The following is a 23,132-nucleotide window of genomic DNA, read 5'->3' as shown; positions in this document are numbered from 1 at the left end:
GAAAAAATATTTCTTATTTATGGGATTGAATACCTAAAGGAAAAAAAAAAGAGGAAAAAAATTTCAAAGTCATCGGTTGACCTCACACACCAACGTCAATAGTGGATACAAACTTGAAATATATGTATTTATGTGCGCATGATAACGGTCTCGACAAAAAATTTGTCCACGTGAAATGCCTTACCTCAAAATAAGGAAACAAAGCAAAGCATTGGACGTTTGGCAGTCCACTTGGCACTCTCAACTCTCCATCTCCCTTTTCACCACTTCCCATTTTTAATTACTTCTCCTCTTAAACAACTAATTTCTTTCATTTTCCAAATCTTACACATACTAAGTAGGTGTATTTTGCCTCACAAGTCGATGAAAATGTCTCTTTTTGTGCTTATTCTTTAATCTTGGCAGGGTTCGAGGATTACGAGTGATGTTAGCTAAAGCAGTTACTAGTTTTCTCAGATTCTTTTAATTATTTTTTTAAAATTTCAAGAAGAATGCCGATCGGCACATAAAATATGGGAGAGTTTTGAGTTTTGGAATCTTGGGAAATGGAAAAGTCAAGCTTCTTCTATGCCACAACATTCTTGAAAATTCTTCTTAATAAGGATAACGATAAGTATAAGGTTTTGATCAATATGATGACATTTCATTTTTCTTGATTGATCGTTCCCTCTCCGAGCATTTCGGACGTATTCATCTCCATTGATCAAAAAATGAAGAACAAACAGTTACCCCATGAAGAAAAACAACAATTGATCACAGCCGTCAATCTCCTCAATTCTCAAGGCTACCTTCATAATCTCATTATTTATTTCCTCTTCTTTGGTTCCGGTTTAGTGATCGGAATCACTTTAATTTCTTATCTCAAAGAAATCCCACTTGACTCGCAACGCAAGCGATTCTCCAATGACATCGTCCGATCTTCTTCATTATGCATATCATCATCACCGCCACCACCGCCTCCTCTGCTACTGCCACCACCACCTCCTTCAACAACAGCAGTGCCACCGCCGTGTCCACAGCCTCTGCCTCCAATCCCAGCTGGAAGAATTGGGCTGAAGGAATATATCAAGCCACCAATTGCCATGCATGACATGAAGGAGGAGGAACTTCTGTGGAGAGCTTCAATGGTGCCCAAGATTCGTGAGTTCCCATTCAAACGTACCCCGAAAGTCGCCTTCATGTTTCTGGCAAAAGGGTACTTGCCGTTGGCCCCGCTTTGGGAGAGATTCTTCAGTGGCCATGAAGGGTTGTATTCGATATACGTGCATTCTCAGCCGTCGTTCAATGGGACTATGCCGGAAGATTCGGTGTTCTATGGCCGGAGGATTCCAAGTAAGGTATAATTAAGTTATTTATTTCTTTCCTTTTCCGGCAATCTTCCTCGGTTACCGCATGCATTTTGGTGGTGCAAGCTTCTCTCGTCATTTTGAGTTGATTCCAACATTATTGTACATGACTTTGCTCTAACATATATATATATATATATATATCATTATCATATGCAATATATAGTCGGGTAAACATGATAGCTTTATACCACATTTTCTGCTACCATAAGCTCAATATCGCATTGACATGTAAGCATCATGTCAGATTTTTTCTCAAAATCATGTTTTTTACGTATACATGAACATGAAAAAATATATGCGGAAGCGGATCGAGTGTTACCTCCGGCCATTGAAAATTTTGATTTCTCTGATTTTTTTCTCGGTTGAAGCCTTCTAAGCACTGCACGATCTCTTTAGATGGTGTATATTTCTTATGAGGTGTGTGTGCTTAGGGACCTCAATCGTTACTATTTATAGGCATCTCATACCATCAACGAGAAAATTTGGGAGCATGAATTTCAAAAGAAGATTCGTGTACGTAACTTAATTTTCTTGGCCGTCGCCAATTTCAATTTGTACACGCTATGTGTCACGTTTTTCTTACATTCTCCCACTTGACACATATATCTCATTTACCATAGGAGAAAATAAAATACATGAATCATGGCGATAGGTTATCTAAAAGCGATTATTATCTTCCATGTATCCCGTCTTTTTACAGAAGAAACACTTGGATTCTTTCTTAATGTCAGGTTGAGGTGGAATTATTCCTTTCCCTTTTCCCTTGACTTTGACTTGTTTCTTGTACTTTCCTTGCGTGGTCATAAATACATTATCACTCGTTTCCATCAACAACATTCCTTCCTCTTGAACACACATGGTCATTAATTCATTGATTGACCATTTATCCTTATGTGTGTTGTAAGAAATTTTGAAGGGTCTATATTGCTGTGGAAGAGTGCATAAAATATAGTGCACAAGAAAAGTCTCAGACATTTCCACTTCAAGTGTCTTGAGCCGAGCCGCTATGTCTCGCATTTTCATGATGTGTTCTCGCACACCTCTCACACTGGTGAGCCTTAATGAAGAGAATTCCATAATTAGGGTACTGGCAAGTGCTTTATCTGAAGACTGAAACTGTTCATCAATAGCCTTCAGTAATTCTCTGACATTATTATGCTGATCGACAGAACAACGCATACCAGCAGAGATTTTGGTCTTTATGAACATTGCGCAGAGTCGATTAGATCGCTCCCATTTTTCATAAAGATCAACATCATCCGGAATGCTGTTTTCAGTAATAGCAGATGGTTCGTCTTTCCGTATAGCATAATCAATATTCATCCACCCCAATTGAAGAAGAATTCTTTCTTTTCGAATTTTATAATTATCGCCCTTTAGATCGGAAATGTCACATTTCATATCAGAAAAGCTCGCAGGTTGCATAACTGCACAAAATATAATATGCTTAAAATTTTGAGACAATATCATGTTTTACCAATGTAATTCATGTTTTTAAAAAATCTAGTGACATAAAATTTGCCTGTGGGCTAAAATTTTAATTCAATTAGATTTTTCTGTAACTTTATGATAAAACTATCAAAATGTATTTTCCTTAACTCCTGTGGGTAAATTAAGAAAAATATAATTTGATATTTTAACCTAATTAGTTATATAAATATAATAAAAATCCATGTGGAGAAAAATTTATTATGTCTATATAATTAATTACAATTGTTGTCCATTATGTGATCCAAATCTTCTTAATGTATAATTTTTCATAATTAAGGATGTTGTGGCTATTCCTCAATTATTTAAAATTATATCGTTCACCGGACAAAATTTTGGCTTTACTTAATGCTTTATATAATAATTATTTCGCAATCAACACTTTCCAAGAGTGCTCCCAAGAAAGATAGGTAGGGCTAAGGCCCTTTAAATACCTAACTCCTAGTCAGAGCAACGTTCATCAGGGAGACCAGTGGCTAGTCAAGGCAGTTTAAACCGATCTAAAAGAACTCCCTCAGATCATGTTTTCTCACGTCACCTTATAATTATTATTCATCTTAATTATCCACATTTATGTGAATCTTTATAAGCCTAAAATTTTTCAGTTAAATAACTTTATATTCACATTTTTACTTAATATGAACAAAAACGTTTCCCATCAGTTTTTCTCTTCAATCAGAGTAGTGATAAAGTGAGGATCACATTTACGTGAAAATGTTGGCTCCTCATCAGTTTTTCTCTTTTATCAGAGTAATGATAAAGTGAGGATTATTTGTTCATTTGTGAATATCTGAAATATTTTATTTTAAATATTATATTCACATCTTACTTGATATGTTCATTTTAAATTATAAACAACTCAATATAATTTAATATGAACATAATGTGAATATTGATTTACAAAAATATTTTTCAATACAATTTGCATTTAAAAAACTTAAAAATTAAATGCAAGTATAATATTAAATTTGTATGTACACATCAAACACTTATCCATAATATTTGATATTATATGTAACATGCAAAAAATAATTTCTAAACACGTATTAGAAATTACGCTGAATTTGGAAATATTTTAATGTGTACAAATTATTTAACCAAATGCTACATGTATACCAAATTATACATATAACTTAATAACACATTAATTATTATTTATTATTATTATTATTAAAAAATAATAAAATAAATAAATATATATATACACATATGTTATAACCGACACATCACACATGCACAATCAATATATGTGGGTCCCACTTAATTAATTATTTTAATTAAAAAAAATAAATTAATTAAACATTGCATTGAAGTCTTCACGTGAGATGTCCCTTCAAATTGAATGATTCCATTTGAAGTACAAGACATCTCCTTTACATCACTACTGCATCTTTACATCCTTCTCCAAATTTTTCAGAAACCTTCGGCCTCCAATTTTCTTTTCTCGAAATTTTGAAAAATAAAAAAAACTGTATATTTTTATCTTCAAGGCTCTAAGGTGCAACCGAGAACAAATTCTCAGGTAAGTTTCTTATGATTATTATGTTCGAAATTCAAGTTTCAAATTTTCATACGTAAATTCCCAGAAGCAAAATTTTCAAGGCAGAGGTATCACGGCTCTGATATCAAATGTCAGATTTTTTCTCAAAATCATGTTTTTTACGTATACATGAACATGAAAAAATATATGCGGAAACGGATCGAGTGTTACCTCCGGCCATCGAAAATTTTGATTTCTCTGATTTTCTTCTCGGTTGAAGCCTTCTAAGCACTGCACGATCTCTTTAGATGGTGTATATTTCTTATGAGGTGTGTGTGCTTAGGGACCTCAATCGTTGTTATTTATAGGCATCTCATATCATCAACGAGAAAATTTGGGAGCATGAATTTCAAAAGAAGATTCGTGTACGTAACTTAATTTTCTTGGCCGTCGTCAATTTCAATTTGTACACGCTATGTGTCACGTTTTTCTTACATTCTCCCACTTGACACATATATCTCATTTACCATAAGAGAAAATAAAATACATGAATCATGGCGATAGGTTATCGAAAAGCGATTATTATCTTCCATGTATCATAATGTATTATATCTCTCAAATAACTTAATGAATAAACCCTATGTTTATTCGAGGTCCAACTTTATCGATATTTCTCGAATAACTGAATGTGTGCACAACAAATATGAGAAAATATCACATCACATCATTCATGTAACCGGTGATCTGTACAAAATTTGCAGGAAGTAGAATGGGGAAAATTCAACATGATCGAAGCCGAAAAACGACTACTAGCCAACGCGTTGCTCGATGTATCGAACCAACGGTTCATTCTGTTATCCGAATCTTGCATTCCATTGTTCAACTTCGAAACAGTGTACGACTACCTGGTTTACTCGCGCACAACATTTGTCGAATCTTACGACCTGTTGGGTCCGGTGGGTCGGGGGCGATACAACAAGCGGATGATGCCACACGTGAAGTTGGAACAATGGCGTAAGGGAGCCCAATGGTTCGAGATGGACCGGGAAATGGCCTTGGAGGTGATATCCGATCACAAGTATCACTTTTTGTTCAAGAGATACTGTAAACCGGCTTGCTATTCCGATGAACACTACTTACCCACAATGCTCACGATGAAATTCCCTAGGAGGAATGCCAACCGGACTTTGACTTGGGTCGACTGGTCCAAGGGTGGCCCCCACCCGGCCAAATTTCTCCGACTCGACCGTCCGAATAACCTTTAATTTTTTTAAAAAAAGAAGAAGCTAAAGACGACTTGATTATAAGAAATATTATTTTTATATTTTTCTAATTTGACGGAACCCTTAGTAAACTTGTATGAGAGTGTGTTGTCGTGTGGCAGTTGATCGGGTCTAAGGTGATTATGTCACCACAATTTTTGTGATCCACTCTCAGCCTCTCCTTCCTATCTCCTTCTTCTTACCTTATTACCTACGCAACTATAGTTATTTTATGTGACAAGATAAAACGACTCGACTCCACTCGGCTCGACTAACATAACTCATTTTGACAGCTTACGTTGCTTCTATGAGTGTGTGTTGCTGTGTGGGATCGGGTTGATTGGGGATAGTCAACGTCAAGGTGATTACCTTGTTCCACGAAACTTGTCATAAAACTTATTTTATACCACTATTATTACGTATATATTCCACAACTAAAATCTCTTTTGCTTCATACGCACAATAACTATATAGTTTTATAAAATTATAATTTCGTGTTATATTAATTGTTGAGGGAAAGATACGTAGGGCAACAATACGAGATTTCTTTCGGGTGCTTAACATCGGAACCATGGCTTCTGAAAATGGTGAGTTTTTAGTTTTATGTTTTTATCAGACAAGGTGAGGTAAACTATGTAAAATTTTAGATGGATTTTTACGTAAATACGATTTGATTGAATCATACTTAAATCTTAATATGATCCGATAATATTTCACGAGGTTCAGATAAGGAAGCATTGGAAAATCATCTTTTGAATTGTATCTCAAAATATTCCCTCGACTTTGCACTTGATCGAATAGCATCGAATGGCAAGTATGAAGTGCCAATGGACTTCAAATTAAGATTCAATCAAAGGCTTTCGCTCCCAATATTCACGGGCAACAAGATTGTGGACATCCAAAACAACCCTCTTCAAATAATCCTAGATAGCCACGATCATCATCAGTATCCCCCTTACTCCATCGAGGTTGAAATCTTGGTCCTAGACGGGGACTTTCCCGGCAGTAATCATAACGATACATGGACTAAATACGAATTTGCTCGGTATATCATGAAAGAAAGAACTGAAAAACGGCCCTTGGTTACCGGGGAATCGAAGGTGACCTTGTTGAATGGCGTTGGTGTGGTTGGGGACATCAAGTTTACTGATAATTCGAGCTGGATTCGGAGTAGGAGATTCCGGCTTGGGGCTAGGGTGGTGCAAATTCAAGGTGGGAACAGTTTGCAAAATATGATGTTAAGAATACGTGAAGCCGTGACCGAACCGTTTGTTGTTAAAGAACATCGCATTCAATGTAAGTGTTATATACATCTCATCTATTTATTTAGTCTCCTAAAAAAATTATTCAAGTGAAAGTCTAAGGATATGTTTAATGCAGTGTACAAGAAACATCATCCACCAACATTAGAGGACGAGGTTTGGAGACTGGAGAAGATAGGAAAAAGGGGAGCGTTTTACCAGAAACTAGCATCTAAGGGCATTCACACCGTCCAAGATTTCTTGAAGCTTGTCATGGTTGATTCCTCAAAACTTAGAGAGGTAGTTTCTTTTTATTTATTACAAATTTAATTTAACACATATGTGTGCGTGTGCGTGTGCGTGTGCACGGGCGTGCGTGTTAATTACTGAATTCGAGCTGTGCAGATAATGGGAGCAATGTCGGACAGAATGTGGGAAGCAACCTTAAAGCATGCTAAGTACTTGTGTGATGGGCACAAAGTTGTATAGATTTCATGGGGACAACTACGTCTTGACCCTTAATCCAATATGTCAATTGGTGAAGATTGAAATCAATGGCCAAATTTACTTGGAATGTGACTTTGAAAGGATTCAAGGGGTGAGTAAATTTCATCGAGTGAAGCATCTTATTTTATCTACTCATCAAAATATGCAATAAATTTCCATGCATCGAAGCAGGCCCATATACAACGTTTCGTGAAAGATGCGTACGCAAACTGGAATTGTGTGGAGGAAGTCGATAGCGAAGCCCAAAACACTGTACAATTGATAACCAACAAGGGTACAGTATTCTAACTTTTCTTGCAAAATTAGATTAGATATTCAAATTCTTTATATAATATATAGTATAATTCGCATGATACGGAATCTATAAATTTACTGATTTATTTTGTACATTAATGGAACGTGTGATGTGGATTCAGTATCAAATAATGAAGAGGAGGGGGGAATGCTCGGAATGGGCTCTGAATTCAGGTTTCTAGCTATATGTATCAGCCATGGAGATCATCAAAGTGGTGTATATATGATTTATTCTTTGAAAAATGTTGCCAAGTACTAGTTTTGTACGTTGGGCGGTTGTCTGTGTATTAGTTGTGATCAGATTTATTAGATTAATTGTTCTGTAATATATTGTTTTGATTTGGCGAAAGGACATTGCTATTGTTTAGGGACATAATTAGCTTTTTCTTGTTGGGACAATGTACTAAAAATAGCTTGAAACTTATCAGATATTTTAATGTGAAAAATGGGTAGTTCCAAAAAATGGCCAAAATTTCGGGATGAAGCTCCTGAAACTAGATTGTTAAAATTATATATGTATGTGAAAAACAGATTGTATATGTACAAGATCACCAAACATCTGCACTCTTCAACAGTGCAATATCATCTGCTGGAATATCTGTATAAGCTTTACTCTGTATTTCCCGCAGAACATTCACCACATCTTTCATATATGGCCTCATCTCCCTCCCGTTCTGTAGACAATGAAATGCCAACTCTGCCACCGCATTCACCATTGTTCTCACCCTGTAATCTGACTCAAACCCGAGATCCTTATCCACAAGATCATGCAATTCAGCATTTTTTATCTCGTTAATAGCCAGTGATGACAAATTTATCTCGTCTCGATGCCTAGTGATGTCCACCGCGGTCTTTGAAGAAATAAGCTCAACCAACACGACTCCGAAGCTGTAAACGTCGCTCTTCTCTGTTAGCTGATAGCACTGGTGGTACTCAGGGTCAATGTAACCCAGTGTGCCCTGTGGGGCTGTTGAGACATGTGTAACATCCAATGGGAGGAGACGGGAGAGGCCGAAATCCGCAACTTTGACGCAAAGATTGTTGTCCAGGAGAATGTTAGAGCTCTTGACATCACGGTGGATGACATCTGAGGCGTGCAGATAAGCAAGAGCGCTCGCGGTTTCTATAGCAATGTTCAACCTGGCGGCCCAGGACAGGGATTTGGGTGTCACACGCTTACCGTGAAGATGATCCGCAAGCGTGCCATTCGGGATGTACTCGTACACGAGGAGTAAATGCTCGACCTAATCGGGAGGTGCATCCGTAAAGCGAGACGAGGTTTTGATGCCTCATCCGTGTGAGGATCTCGACTTCATTCATGAACTGCTCGACTCGTCTGCAGTTGTTCTCATACAACCTTTTAACCGCAACAACGCGACCATCTCGGAGTTTGCCTAATCAAAGGATCAATCGAATATGTTTATATACAAATTGCTTTATATTTCTTGGCTATGTATCTCTATCTTTGAATAATATCAAGTACCTTTATATACTGCTCCATATCCACCATCTCCAAGTTCCCGTCTGGGATCAAAACTCTGTGTGGCTTCATCTAGTTCTCTGTAGCTGAAAACATGGACTCCGGGCTTCTCTAGATCTTTTAGTACTGAAGATGGATGTGAAACCGAAGATGAACTCCATTGCAGTTTTTGGAGACGACGATGATACACAAAGAAAATTGTGCTCATTGTAAGTGCAGTAACTGCAGCTGCTCCTATACCTGGAAATCACACATCATCATCAATTCATAAAAAAATACGTGTATATAAATAAAGATACAAGCATTATTGTTCTCTGGGATAACATAAACATAAGATTTGAAGATCATTTAAAATGTATTTTTACCTATACCAATCTTGAGTCCCAAATTTAATCTTCTACTTGTGGAACAAAAGAAAAACAATTAAGGTCATACACCAGTCGAAAACAAAAATCTTTATGTTAAAAATAGAAAGAAACGAATAGGGAAGAATGCAGTCCAAGCCCACCATTCCGCTCGCAGCCTTTACAATCTTCAGCTTCTTCCCATCGCAAAACAAATCCCTTCTTCAAAATGTCAACATAACTCATATTCAAATGCGTGCCTAGATCATAAGTCCCCGCAGGTGTATTAAACAAAGCGTGGCACGACTCGATCGAATAGTTCATGTGCTCACAGAGTTCGACATGGAAAACAGCAAAAGAATGTTGACTGCCATTGCTAGCACAATCCACTTTATATATCTTTTGCTCGTACGGAGTGGCGCAGCCGTAGAAGACGAAGAGATCATCCGTCAAAGGTCCGTAGCTAAACGAAGTCCTATCCAGGCTAAAGTTATGTGTAGGGACAGGGCACTTGTTGCCAACATCGTATACCTCGGACATAGCTAACAAAAGGGAGCTGTTCTCATAAAACACGTCCTTAACGATCAAGTCGTGGTCGTTGATCCTGATCAAAGGTTTGTTTTCGTCGCAGGAGACATCGAATTCAGGTAATCCACAGTGGGGCTGGTGCAGGCCAGTGACCCGAAAGGGGTGGCGTATGATCAATCCATTGCAGGTTCGAGTGGCACAACTAGTGGTTGAACTTGTGTTGGTGGATGTCGATTTTTTTACGAAAAGAATGAGAACATAATTATAGTAACAGGAGGATTGATTTTCTTGGATTTCAACATGTTTTCTGGAACCGTTGATCTGTTTTAGAGTTGAGAAAGTGGTGAAGAATGGACACTGTGCAAAGGTAAAGAAGAAGGGAATATCAAGATAGATTATTGCTCGATTGGTAGGTGAAAAACCAGGTGGGTATCATCTGATTCGACTAAATTTTCTTTGATTTTTTGCCAAAATACCATATTTTGACCAACTGTATTGTCCTGCATAAGAAGCCAATTATTCATTCTTGACTTGAAATGGAAGCGCAGACAAGATACCTCCACGCATGCTTTTACGAGGCCAGTTTGCGTGTGTGGGTTGTGTGTTAACAGCCAATTGAGCATTTGCTTCATCTTATTTAATTTAAGACTGAAATTGGATTTCATTGACCCAAGAAGGCCACTGTGTTCCAATTTTTGTTCAATTTTGGCTTCCGAGTTGAATTTTTTAAGACTATTAGTCATTTATTTTAGGTATATATTTTCAAAATTTATTTTTCTTTTGATATAATCCATCGTTAATCGCGCTCTTCCCGATCAATTTTATATTTCTACATATCAAAATTATCATATTTAAATAAGACAAAAACTTGTAACAGACGCTCTCACGGATCGTATTTTGTAAGACATATCTCTTATTTGGATCATTCATGAAAAATATTATTTTTTATGCTAAAATTATTGTGAATATCGGTAGAGTTGACCCGTCTCACAGATAAAGATTCGTGAGACCATCTGACAAGAGACTTGCTCTTTGAATAATTATTACAACTACACAAGCATGTAACGGGTGACTCTAATCGTTTCCGGTCAAGAAAAACTAAATATATTTTGTTAGTAAAGGTCATTGTTTAAAATCTCCAAAGATAGAGACTAAAAATGATTATTATTTTTGGCTCAGCAGACAAAAATGCGTCCTCTGTCGAAATTAGACATCTAAATGACGTAAGCACGAGAGGAATGAATTTATTAGTAGTATTATTATTTTGTTTTTTAATTATTATTTTATTGACTGAGAAGATAATTACTCGTTTTATGATAATTATTCATTTTATTATTTTGTGTGTGATCATAGTTATTCAAATTTTATTTACGTTTTTTTTATTTTTTGTTTTTGGTGTGAAACTCTGGTTTTCTTCAACGTCTCTCTTCTTACGTTATTTTTTATTTGTCTTCTTTTTAGCTTTGAAAAATTACAAAGGGGAATGAATTGATTAGATGAGATGAAATTATTGGAATTTTATTTTTTTTTGTGATTTTGGTTTTGAATATTATCGAATTTCAAAATAGATAATGTATTTTTTTATTTTGAAAATTGTAATGTCACTACACACGTCAGTGTCAGATCAACGTATCATCAATGACATATCAGCACCACATCGTCAAAAACTAAAATTACAAAAAAAAAAAAAATTATATTTGACAACGTAAATGACTAAAATCGTAAAGAAAAAAAAGGTATTAAACTAAACTGACAATTTTCACAAACTATTTTACAACCATTGTCTTTTGGATTTTTTAAACCGACCAATTATAAATTCAATTTTGTTATTTTTTTTTTCAATTATCGAAATTTGTATTCGAAGATATCACACAAAGAACAACATTTTTTTAGGGAAAAAAAAATTGGAACGGAAAGTTATTGATTAAAGTTCCACCACATGCATGATTTAATGGCTGCATAGCCAGCTGGTTTGGTATAAAAATTTAATATATCTCAACGGATATCTATATTGTGAAATATTATAGATTAATATAATTTCAGGTGTCCGAATATTCATTCAATTAATTGTTCCAAATATATAATATTCCTAAAGTACTAATAATATGATATATATTGAAAATAGTCGATTAAATTTATGTTGTATATAAAATAAAAGTATTACTTTCACAATTGCATCCACTTACTTTATAAGGATTAATATCGAGTCATATGACAATGACTAACAAAATATTCACAATGTAAAATTGTATCACGGTTTAATTTTGTGAGACAGATCTCTTACCGTAACTCAACTTTTAAAAAAATATTACTTTTTACGCTAAAAATATTAGTTTTCTATGGATCAGGTCAACTCGTCTCACTCTTACAAGATATTTATTTATATATAATGAGAAACAGTGTGAATTTTGTATGGGAAAATAATTTTTATTGTGTTTTGAAAGTATAACAGTTTTCTCATAATTTTTCGTACAAAATCACTATCATAATAACAATTGTAAATACAAATATGAAAGGATGAGGTTAAACGGCAATTAAATAAAAACGTCGGGGGCATATTGGACAATTGATACAACATCTTTTTCTCGGGCCGAAATAATAAAACGGTGAATCGTAGTGAGATTCTCACGAAATCAATTAACAAGCCACGAGGCACGAGCCAATAAAATAGCCGTTGCAAGTCCCAAATTTTTTAAAATCCAAAATCATCGCTCAGAACACAAATACATTATTTTTATTGCTCACCTCTTTCCTTTTTCGTATCTCTTGCTCTGATTTTGATTCGCGTGAATCTGATTGAAAATCTCCAACATATCAATTCTCAGGAATTTTATGGAATTCTTTGGAATTGATTTTTGTTGATTTCCTTGATTTCTGCTAAGCTGCTTCACGGAAGCTTTGCTGCTCTTAATTTGAGTTAGATCTGATTGGAAATCTATCTGCGTTCAGTTCTCAGGTGGAATTCTTCACTTATCTGTCATTTGTTCCAGTTAATTTTCTTTTCTTTTTCTGTTTCCAGATTGTTGCCATTTATAATATTTCTGTCTGGATTGTGAATTTTTCTGCTCACTGTTAACTTCGATCTTTTTCTCTGTTTCGTTTTCGGTTTAATTTGTTCTGTGATGAGGCTAGTTAATTTATTTTCTTGATTTAGATCGTGTTGGATCAATAGTTGTCATTGTAAAGAATAGTTCGATTTTATTGCAGAAGTAGTAACACTCGTCTATGTGACTGTTTATTCATTGATTTTAGCCTATTTTGAAAGTTTTAGATCGTGCTTGAAGGGGGAAGTTTCTATCAGGAGCAAAATTACCTTTTCGTCGTTGAAGAATCGAATTTTTATAAAATCTTGAAGCGATATGACAGTCAGAACGCCTAGCACGCCTGCCGCAAAAATAGACAGGTCACTGGCAGCCACTCCAGGGGGACAGAAATCAAGAGAAGACAAAATTTTGGTAACAGTAAGGTTAAGGCCCCTGAACAAGAGGGAACAATCCTCTAAAGATCAAATAGCCTGGGAATGCAGCGATGATAATTCCGTTGTGTACAAGCCTAGCCCCCATGAACGTGGAGCTCAGCCAACCTCCTTCACATTTGGTAAGTGATATGTCAAGCATATGCTTGTTGGTTTTGTTTTGCCAATACTTTGGATTAAGAAATTCAATCGGAAAATCTTGCATTCGTTTCAGACAAAGTCTTTGGAGCTGATTGTTCAACCGAATCAGTTTATGAGGATGGCGTGAAGACTGTTGCTTTATCTGCTCTCATGGGTATTAATGGTTAGTCAATTCAGTTACTACTAGCACAACGAACAAATGTATGTATCTTCTCGTTTCCTTCTTAAAATACTTAGACTTTTCACTTGCTTTTGTGCAGCAACTATATTTGCATATGGACAAACCAGCAGCGGGAAAACTTATACGATGAAAGGAATTAAGGAGAAAGCTGTTAATGATATATACATGCATATAGTGAATGTAAGCGTCAATAAAATTATCTTCTGTTGTACATGTGCTTAATATTTTTCCTACCATCACAAAAACTAGAGTTAGAAGGCAGCATGAGCGAGTGAAAAGACTTTTGAGTCATGTCATAAACATCTAAATCTGCGAGTGTTTATGCGTTCTTAATAGAGTTCGTTTTCATCAGAAAACACTAGATATCTCAAATTTGACTATTACTCCAAATTCTTCTTCAGCTCTTCATATCGAGTCTTGATTGAAAAGTGGAAGTTTTTCTTTGTATGTACATATTTCACGTCTATTATTTAACTTCAAAAGAAGCAAAGTTTTAGCCTGGAAGCAGATTCTCACTGACGAATCCACGACTCCTTTTTTTCTGTGTGGTTATTGTTGATATTCTAACCCCTTGAATTTTGGCTACTAAACAGAATCCAGAACGAGACTTCAGAGTAAAAATATCTGGCCTAGAAATCTATAATGAGAATGTAAGAGATCTACTGAATTCGGAATCTGGCCGTAATCTGAAACTCTTGGATGATCCAGAGGTGACAAACTCTTAGTTGTATCAAGAAAACTGTTATACTTATGTTAAATACACTTAGCCTTCATCTTTTGACTTCATCCATATTTATTACCCGAGTGCAGAGAGGAACCCTGGTAGAGAAATTAGTGGAAGAGACAGCGAAGGATGATCAACACTTGAGACAGTTAATAGGTGTTTGTGATGGTAAACATTTTGAAACCTTTGGCACCAAGATAGTTAATACCACTACACATTGCTGAGAAGAATAGCTGATTTTGTTGCTCTTTCTTTCTTGTAGCTCAAAGACAAGTAGGTGAAACTGCCCTCAACGATACCAGCTCTCGATCACACCAGATTATAAGATTGGTCAGTTTGCTTTTCATATTTCTGGTTGGAATACACGAGAAAATGTTTAGGATATATGTATTTTTGTCACTAATTTGAGTTCCTTAATTTGCAACACAGACTATTGAAAGCACTCTTCGTGAAAGCTCTGATCATGTGAGATCTTATGTTGCAATCTTGGTAAAATCAATTGTCTCTCTTCCATGATATAAGATCTCTTGGAAGCATATGACAACTTTTTGATATTTTGGCTTGTCTTTCTGTTGTGCAGAACTTTGTTGATTTAGCTGGAAGTGAGAGGGCATCACAAACAAATGCGGAAGGTGCCAGACTTAGAGAGGGCTGTCATATTAACCTGAGCCTGATGACCCTCACAACAGTAATTAGGAAGCTCAGGTCAGAAAAAAAGCATCTAAATAGACAACCAACAATCTTGTTATCCTCAAGCACCCCTTTGCTTCTGACACTTTCTTTTATTTTCATTCCCTTTCGTTTTCTATATGTGGTTGAGGAGGGTTCATGGTATGATTGGATTTCGCTCAAACTTTTACAGACAGTATGAGAATGCTCTGTTAATATTGCAAGAACGTGAGTTTGTCAAGCCAAATGTTGCATTGCTTTTTAACTTGAAAACTCTTGGCTTCCAGTGTGGGAAAAAGAGGTGGTCACATTCCATACAGAGATTCAAAGCTAACACGCATACTGCAGCATTCACTGGGTGGAAATGCGCGTACTGCCATCATATGCACATTGAGTCCCGCTTCAAGTCATGTTGAACAATCACGTAACACTCTTTTGTTTGCCATCCGAGCCAAGGAAGTGACAAATAACGCCCAAGTGAATATGGTACTTTCTTTATTGAGGAGCAATTAGTCCATACACAGATATATGTTTTCTCCCCCATCATTCAACAATGTGGAGCAATTATAGTTCTTTAATATTGTTTGGATGTTTTTGTCAGGTTGTTTCAGATAAACAGCTTGTCAAGCATTTGCAAAAGGAAGTAGCAAGACTGGAGGCAGAGCTACGCGCACCAGATCCATATAATGAGAAAGATTTAAAAATTATTCAGGTTCACTATCTTTACTCGTTTTTTCTTTTTTAAAAAAGAATGGCCTTAAGGTTTTATTGTATTTTAACATTATGCTTTAGATGGAGAAGGAAATGGAGGAACTAAAGCGACAAAGAGATCTAGCACAGTCTCAGGTGGATGAGTTGAGTAGAAAACTGAATGAGGAACAGGTATCTAATTTTGTCTCATTTTAACTCTCCCCTCATTTATTTCATGCATCTTGATCATCAAAAACCATTTTACTATATTTTCTTATAATAATAACTCTCTAAATTAAATGTTTTATGGCTTTCTCTGAAGTCAAAAAACTCGTATTTTTCTATGTAATTCAGGTACACAAACCTTCTGAATCACATAGCCCTGTTGCAAGGAAGTGTCTGTCTTTTTCAGCAACTTCATTACCAAAACTTGATGGAAGTGAGTTTGGACACCACAAAAGAATAAGTAATACAGTGGGAGTAAGCAATACACTGGGACTGCGGACGATGAGGCAATCATCAACAGCTCCTTTTACACTGATGCATGAAATTCGGAAACTTGAACAGCTTCAGGAGCAGTTAGGTGATGAGGCCAATCGAGCTCTTGAGGTACTACAGAAGGAGGTAGCATGTCATAGACATGGTAACCAAGATGCAGCAGAGACTATTGCTAAGCTGCAAGCAGAAATAAGAGAAATGCGTGCCATTCGGCCAGCTCCAAAAGAACTTGAAATTGAAAGTGTTGTCACAGTTAACAAGAGTGTTGGTGCAAACCTGAAGGAAGAGATAACTCGACTCCACTCTCAAGGAAGCACCATTGCAGATCTTGAAGAGAAACTGGAAAATGTTCAGAAGTCTATAGACAAATTAGTTATGTCACTACCAACCAATAATGAACAGCCGGCCAAGGACGAAACTCCAAAATCAAAGAGTGTTTCTAAAAAGAAAAGGTTACTTCCTTTAGTTTCAAGTAACAGTCTCAACAGGCAAAATTTCATAAAATCTCCATGTTCACCTTTATCAGTTTCGAGACAAGTATTGAACGGCGAGACAGAAAATCAGGCTCCAGAATTGGATGATACAGTGTCTAATGAAATTCAACCAGTTTCTGAAAAAGATACCCCCGCAAAGAGTGAAAGTGGAGATGTCTCCTCAAAAGAAAACACTCCGTATCGACGTTCAAGTTCTGTCAACATGAGAAAAATGAAAAGGATGTTTCAAAATGCGGCAGAAGAGAATGTTAGAAGCATAAAAACTTATGTGACAGAACTTAAAGAGCGGGTTGCCAAGCTGCAATACCAAAAACAGCTTCTTGTATGCCAGGCAAGCTAATTTATTCTCTATCAACTTCTTATTTCAGCATCAATAGATTATTCTTAAACCATGAGATTACACTGAAAACCTAGACGTGTGTGCAGGGAGTTTCTTTTCTTTGCATGCACCAAGTGCATATAAGGAGAATCTCAGTATCTGTTCCACATTTTTCATTTATTTTTGATTTTCCAATGTTAACTTCCTATGCCTTTAGGTGCTCGAGCTCGAGGCTAACGAAGCTGCTGGACACAATTTGGATGATGGTGAGATTCTTCCTGAGATACAGGAGTCCCCTGCATCATGGCATACAACTTTTATTGAACAGAGGCAGCAGATTATCGAGTTGTGGGATGTTTGCCATGTGTCAATCATTCACAGGACACAATTTTATCTGCTATTCAAAGGGGATCATGCTGATCAGATATACATCGAAGTGGAGCTGAGACGCTTGACATGGCTGCAGCAACACCTAAACAAACTTGGAAGTGCAAGTCCTGCTCGTGTGGGAAACGAACCTACTATCTCTTTATCATCAAGGTTCGTCATTCTCTATCCTGAAAAAGATTTTTTTTTTATTGATCATCAAGTTAAAAGCCTCTGATTTCAAATTATCTACTATGTGATTCAGCATCCGAGCGTTGAAGCGTGAAAGAGAGTTTCTTGCAAAACGGCTTACAACACGTTTGACGACCGAGGAAAGAGAGGCCTTGTACATGAAATGGGATGTACCATTGGAGGGGAAACAACGAAAGATGCAGTTTATAAACAAGCTCTGGACGAATCCGTATGATGTTAAGCATGTGCAAGAGAGTTGTGAGATTGTTGCAAAGCTTGTGGGATTCCATGAAGGTGGAAATATGTCAAAAGAAATGTTTGAGTTGAATTTTGCGGTTCCATCCGATAAAAGGCACTGGTTTATGGACTGGAACCAGATATCAGACCTCCTTCACCTGTGAGAAATTTTAACCTTTCTGCTCATAAATCATAATCTACGTTCCTTTGTGTACAAATTAAGGAGACTCCCAATTTTCTTAGTTTCTCTTGGTGTTTAAATTATGGTATAACTGATTTTACCCGCCACCATTGAAATTGTATGTGACCGAATGGCCACCGTGATTCAATTTATTTAAAGTTTAAAATTCTTGAGTCTCTTTGTACCAAACCCTCCCTACTTTCCTTAAATTTTCGCATGTAATTAATGGCATGTTAACTTCACCTAAAGTATATTTATCCACTGCAAGCTTTAACTTTTGGATCATGCATCAGCCTAAGATCACAACGGCTGGAGCAAACATACCGTACAATGGATATTCACACGGTACTTGTGTAATATTTTCGGGAAGATTGAAGAATGTAGCAGGCATTACCCGATTCACGGCACCGTGTGTGCCAAAGTTGTCGCTGTTTTGAGATTTGGCACAGCCTTTTAAAAGTAAGAAACCATTCTTCGAACGGAAAATAAATAAAATACTCCACACTTCAGTAAAAAAAAAAAGAGAGAGAGAGAGAGAGAGAGAAGCAACAGTTTGAAAGTGCATTTATATTGCCAATCTTGACTTGAGGAACTTTTCAAATAAATTTGATTAAAGAGAACATTTTCCATTGAATTAAAGGTTCATTTTCAACCAACAAAATGTCATATCAAATTTAGTAACAAAGATTCAGAAATCCCACAATCAAAGAAAAAAAATCTATATTGCAGTTCTTGAAATCTGTACATAGTAAACAAAGCAGCGGCAGAATTTCTGAGAGCTGCCGAGTGTGACGGCTTAGATTTGAGAAACGGCTGCCGTTTTACAGATGGGACAAGTATTTTTCTGCATCAACCACTGCTTTATGCAATCCATATGGAAGGAGTGTCCACAGTTCAGGTTCCCTGTCTCATCATCCATTTTTGTATTCCTCCTAGTTTATAAATTCATTAAAGTGTGTTAGAAATCAAATAATATTTTAAAAAACAGATGTGATATTATTAGTATTATGATATGTTTTAATATGATTTAATAGATAGGAAAATTTTAATACCATATTTATCCCAATATGTCAAAACTAAATAAAGAGGCGATTGGAAAGAGAGAACAAAAGTTTTAGCCCTACGAACCTAGTGTCCATCCATGTAGATCTTTGTAACCTAACCACAGTCTGTGTCGGATCAAATTCTCTTTTCACTATATTTTTTATACTTTAAAATAAAAAATGAGCAATTAAATAATACAAGCTGTTGAAAACAAGGAAAGACATGTTTATACACAGTACCAGAGTCATAAGGCTAACCTGGCATATGCTGCAATTTTTTTCTATTTCTGTGGGAAAATGTGAGGTGAAATCAGTCAACATTGCGAGCTTACTACTCCTCAGACAGTGAGTTATCTCATCTTCTCTGAGACCAGTGTTCACATAGCCAATACTGTCACTGAGTTCCAGTAATTCCTGTAGCATCGTGTGGATGTTAAAATATCTATTGGGAGCATAACATTCAAAATACTGGTAACGGCTCAACAATATTAAGCTAAGGCAAATATGGAACCAGACGAACCTCATATGACATGCTATCAATTTCAAGCCTCATATCATGGTGTAGATCGAGTACATCAGGACTCCCTTCTGTCAACAAACTACTTTGGAAAATTACAATCTGCGAGCAAGTTTAATGACAGTAATCAAAAGATTACCACACTGATACTTCATAAATTCACAAAAAAGGTCTTTTTCAGTTACAACTAGAAATGCTTGACAGATCAAGTTAGACCAGATTCAAGCCAGAAATCACCCAGTTAATTCATGTGTGAAGCAGAACAATAGAAGTGATTATAGCTTTAACCAGATTTGGTGTCTTGATGTGTTGAACTGAGTTGCACTCATAAAATTAAGTGAAAGATCCATTCGTACCAAATCAGTTCTAGTTAGTTACCAGACTTGATATGTTTTTGACGTAGAAATCAGTATCCCCAGAACCCGAATAATTCCGTTGGACTGGTCTAGATATCCTAAACCACTTCAAAAACTAGTTGGAACCATTATGTAAAAGGTCCAATCAAGTTGGTAACATGTTAGATTACAAGTAATCAACAACTTTGTGCATAAAAACAAATGAAAATATGTGATGTGTATAAATTGGGTATATTAAAAGATGAGCAGGATTGTTGGCTCGACGAATCAATTATGTCTAATTTTAATTTTAACTGGCTTTCAACTCAACTGAATGTCATTGATATCACATTCTCAGCCAAGAAACACAAATAAACTCTACTTAGCTATAAAAAGTGAAGTAAGATGTGAGAAATGAGATAACTCCATGTCAATTCACATATCTCGATCTTCGCTATTTCCTCTTCTTTCTATCCATTTTCATATACCAACAATCCACCTGATCACATATACCTTGAGTAATTTGTGTGTGTGTATATCTTTATTTTCATTGATATGCTTGATAGGTACCAAAGCACCAATAATCGCCAATTAAGTTTGTCAGCTCAAGCCGGTTAGTTTAACCCTATAGTGGGGTATTTCCATACTCTAGATCGAACGGCTCACACAGGGAGCCACATATGTGGAATCACATAAAAAAATTATTGTTAATCAATACCATCACTGTAGGTTGAACAAATCCCCTCAAGCCTTGCCTAACACTCTCTTCAGCTGTACAATTGATTTTTTGTATGCGAACAGGTTGATCAAACATTCTGTCAGAGGCTTAAGGATTTTAGTGTACGACTGTGTAAACTATATTTTTAGGAATTTCAGCTGCTATATACATTATATTACGGAAAAACAGTTATTTAGAGATATTGACTCTTGCATTTGACTTTTGACAACTAAAGTCTAAATGATGTATTAATAAAAACTAAAATCTAAATGATGTATTAATAAGACCTCAAGACTTTTTACCATCGCATAAAAACTAAAATCTAAATGATGTATTAATAAGACCTCAAGGCTTTTTACCATCGCATAATGATGCAAAGGAACGGTGGATCTAGCATCACATATCCATTCTATGTATTTGCTCAAAAGCATCCTTTATTTCATCAAACTTAAAGATTATATGTTCATGAAACTCTAAGAAAAGATGGTTTAATAATAAAAAACTAAGCCTGTTAAAGCAATTTAAGTCATAGCATCTTCAATGTCACTCATTAGGATGACCCACAAATTAGAAAAACTCAAATTAGACAAACCTCAGCAAGTCCATCTCGGAAACCATTTCTGACATGACGGTTATGTCTAGATCCAGAAACATCAGCATGGAAGTGTGGAACTTCTAAGGCCACATCGGGTTCAAAGAAAGGGAAATCTTCTGAGGCAGCCACTCTAGTCACCCGCTGATAATTTACAAAAAATGATTAAATATCGGTATAAATTCAACTCTAAAGTAACAATGTGGAGTTCATCATTTAACATCACAAAGCTGCTTTACAGAACAAATAAAAAAGGAACCGTGCACCAGAAAATCAAAATAACGAAAACAAAACTCATTATAAAGGTTCATAAGAAGTGAAACGAAGCAGACAGAAAAATACATTTGAGACATGGGATCCGGTTGATGATCTTTGGAATATAGATTGGCCCAAAAGTGATTATCTAGTCTTCAAGTGTAACACAAAAACTTAGAAATGGAGAGGATGCCACTCCATCAGAATTAACTTAAGAATACTGAATGTTTGACCTGTGATAGTCCTATGGCTAGTAAGTCCCCGTGATATTAGAACTGCATGCAGCCCTAATGTCAAGAATAGTATTCAAACAAATATTCAAAAATATATCTTGTGAACAGACGGCACATAGTTAAGTAGTACCAGATAAAGAACAATGAGGAAATCACAAAACAGAGACATAGACACAAGAAAAACACCCAAAGAATCATCTTCAGCTGATATTTAGCAGACAACATTCCCAGAATTAAGAAACATATCGAACCAGAAAAAAAAAAAGCATGCAAAGCAAACGTAGAGGATTGAAAAAAGCACAAGTACCTCCCTCTGACCAAGAATAATCTTGTCGACCCCATCGATTTTGCCTCTGGTAGAGACAGAAGGAGGTCGTCTCGAAACAACACAATCAACAGAAGTAGCATCGGTGGTTAACCCAATTCCAGGACTGCACCAAACATCAGGCGCACTCACACAACTTGAAGATAGTGCAAATGAAAGCGAGGATTGAGACAAAGGGTGGTTAGCATTATTGTTGCTAATATTCGCAACAGCAGAAGAGCTATTACAGAATAGCTTGCTGCCCCCGCTACTTTTCTTGGTCTTGTGCACTTTCCTTTTCACTTTCTTGGCTTCCCAGTTGGCTGAAGTTCTGATAGCTGCAGGCACCGAGACCTGAGAAGAAGCGGTGCAGCCTAGTCCTCTGAATGTGGAGGAGGTGAAGTTGTTCTTTTTCTTAGATGTGGAGGCGTCAATTGTAGTGTCATTGGAGAAAAGAATTGAGGAGATAGTGGGTTTGTAGCGAAGGGAATTTAGATCTGTTTCCGGGTTTGAGTTTCTTGGCCTCCTGTACTTTGTATAATCGGTCATGGTTGAGTTCTCTGCAAACAGCAGCAGATGCCAAAGCTAAGAGGTGACCATGGAGGTTGAAGCGGAAGAGAGTGGAGATGTAATTCCAAGAATATTATATTGCTTCATGTGGTTTAAAAAAGAAAATATATATTTTCTTTTTTCTAAAAGGAGAGAAATTTTCCTGTCAAAAAAAGAGATAAATTTTTTTGTCAAAAAACAAAGAGATTTTTTTTTTTTTTGGATCGCAAAGAGACAGATTTTATTGCATATATAAAATCATGTGAACTTTGTGGGATAATTTGATTAATTAGTTTAGCTATCATTTGGTAATTTTATATGCATGAGAATCACATATAAAGTTTTCATATTGAATTAGACATGTTACATCACATAAAATAAGTGGGTTGAGTTAACAATATCTCAACCCGACAATACATGGGACAGCTTATCTCGACCCTCCTAAT

General features: G+C 36.1%; 4 protein-coding genes and 1 pseudogene across 4 annotated transcripts; 3 read left to right on the top strand and 2 right to left on the bottom strand.

The window, feature by feature from the left end:
• The first annotated feature begins 267 nt into the window (after nucleotides 1-267).
• LOC142553217 (glycosyltransferase BC10-like) lies at nucleotides 268-5,854 on the top strand. Its single transcript, XM_075663311.1, has 2 exons — nucleotides 268-1,337; nucleotides 5,079-5,854. The coding sequence occupies exons 1-2, from the start codon at nucleotides 711-713 to the stop codon at nucleotides 5,580-5,582; spliced, it is 1,131 nt and encodes a 376-aa protein (XP_075519426.1). The 5' UTR covers nucleotides 268-710; the 3' UTR covers nucleotides 5,583-5,854.
• A 151-nt stretch (nucleotides 5,855-6,005) lies between these two features.
• On the top strand, nucleotides 6,006-8,012 carry LOC142553216 (protein SAR DEFICIENT 1-like). Its single transcript, XM_075663310.1, is given in 7 exon segments — nucleotides 6,006-6,166; nucleotides 6,306-6,875; nucleotides 6,960-7,120; nucleotides 7,226-7,279; nucleotides 7,281-7,418; nucleotides 7,499-7,601; nucleotides 7,744-8,012. Coding segments are annotated over 7 exon segments (1,179 nt in total). The 5' UTR covers nucleotides 6,006-6,150; the 3' UTR covers nucleotides 7,881-8,012.
• Nucleotides 7,605-10,127, bottom strand: LOC142553215 (LEAF RUST 10 DISEASE-RESISTANCE LOCUS RECEPTOR-LIKE PROTEIN KINASE-like 1.2). The gene is given in 4 exon segments (XM_075663309.1): nucleotides 7,605-8,859; nucleotides 8,861-9,015; nucleotides 9,105-9,341; nucleotides 9,610-10,127. Coding segments are annotated over 4 exon segments (1,458 nt in total). The 5' UTR covers nucleotides 9,986-10,127; the 3' UTR covers nucleotides 7,605-8,169.
• A 2,545-nt stretch (nucleotides 10,128-12,672) lies between these two features.
• LOC142553214 (kinesin-like protein NACK1) lies at nucleotides 12,673-18,332 on the top strand. Its single transcript, XM_075663307.1, has 15 exons — nucleotides 12,673-12,929; nucleotides 13,245-13,570; nucleotides 13,663-13,752; nucleotides 13,850-13,950; nucleotides 14,364-14,480; nucleotides 14,581-14,662; nucleotides 14,757-14,824; nucleotides 14,924-14,983; nucleotides 15,075-15,199; nucleotides 15,451-15,649; nucleotides 15,765-15,875; nucleotides 15,956-16,045; nucleotides 16,208-17,176; nucleotides 17,382-17,704; nucleotides 17,796-18,332. Exons 2-15 carry the CDS (start codon nucleotides 13,333-13,335, stop codon nucleotides 18,121-18,123), a joined length of 2,901 nt encoding a protein of 966 aa, XP_075519422.1. The 5' UTR covers nucleotides 12,673-12,929; nucleotides 13,245-13,332; the 3' UTR covers nucleotides 18,124-18,332.
• Nucleotides 18,333-18,690: 358 nt separating this feature from the next.
• Nucleotides 18,691-22,786, bottom strand: LOC142553213 (uncharacterized; annotated as a pseudogene).
• Between the last annotated feature and the right edge of the window lie 346 nt (nucleotides 22,787-23,132).

Source organism: Primulina tabacum, chromosome 8 (genome assembly GCF_025594145.1).
Source record: "Primulina tabacum isolate GXHZ01 chromosome 8, ASM2559414v2, whole genome shotgun sequence".
In the NCBI taxonomy this organism is placed as follows: domain Eukaryota; kingdom Viridiplantae; phylum Streptophyta; class Magnoliopsida; order Lamiales; family Gesneriaceae; genus Primulina; species Primulina tabacum.
The sequence above is the reverse complement of the archived record's forward strand: the minus strand, read 5'-3'. Positions and strand labels throughout refer to the sequence as shown.

Coding starts and splice junctions, on each gene's coding strand:
- LOC142553217 (XM_075663311.1), top strand. CDS start 711: ATGAAGAACAAACAGTTACCCCATGAAGAAAAACAACAATTGATCACA. Junction 1,338..5,078: donor GCCGGAGGATTCCAAGTAAG/GTATAATTAAGT, acceptor CAAAATTTGCAG/GAAGTAGAATGGGGAAAATT.
- LOC142553214 (XM_075663307.1), top strand. CDS start 13,333: ATGACAGTCAGAACGCCTAGCACGCCTGCCGCAAAAATAGACAGGTCA. Junction 14,481..14,580: donor AACTCTTGGATGATCCAGAG/GTGACAAACTCT, acceptor ACCCGAGTGCAG/AGAGGAACCCTGGTAGAGAA. Junction 15,650..15,764: donor ATAACGCCCAAGTGAATATG/GTACTTTCTTTA, acceptor TGTTTTTGTCAG/GTTGTTTCAGATAAACAGCT.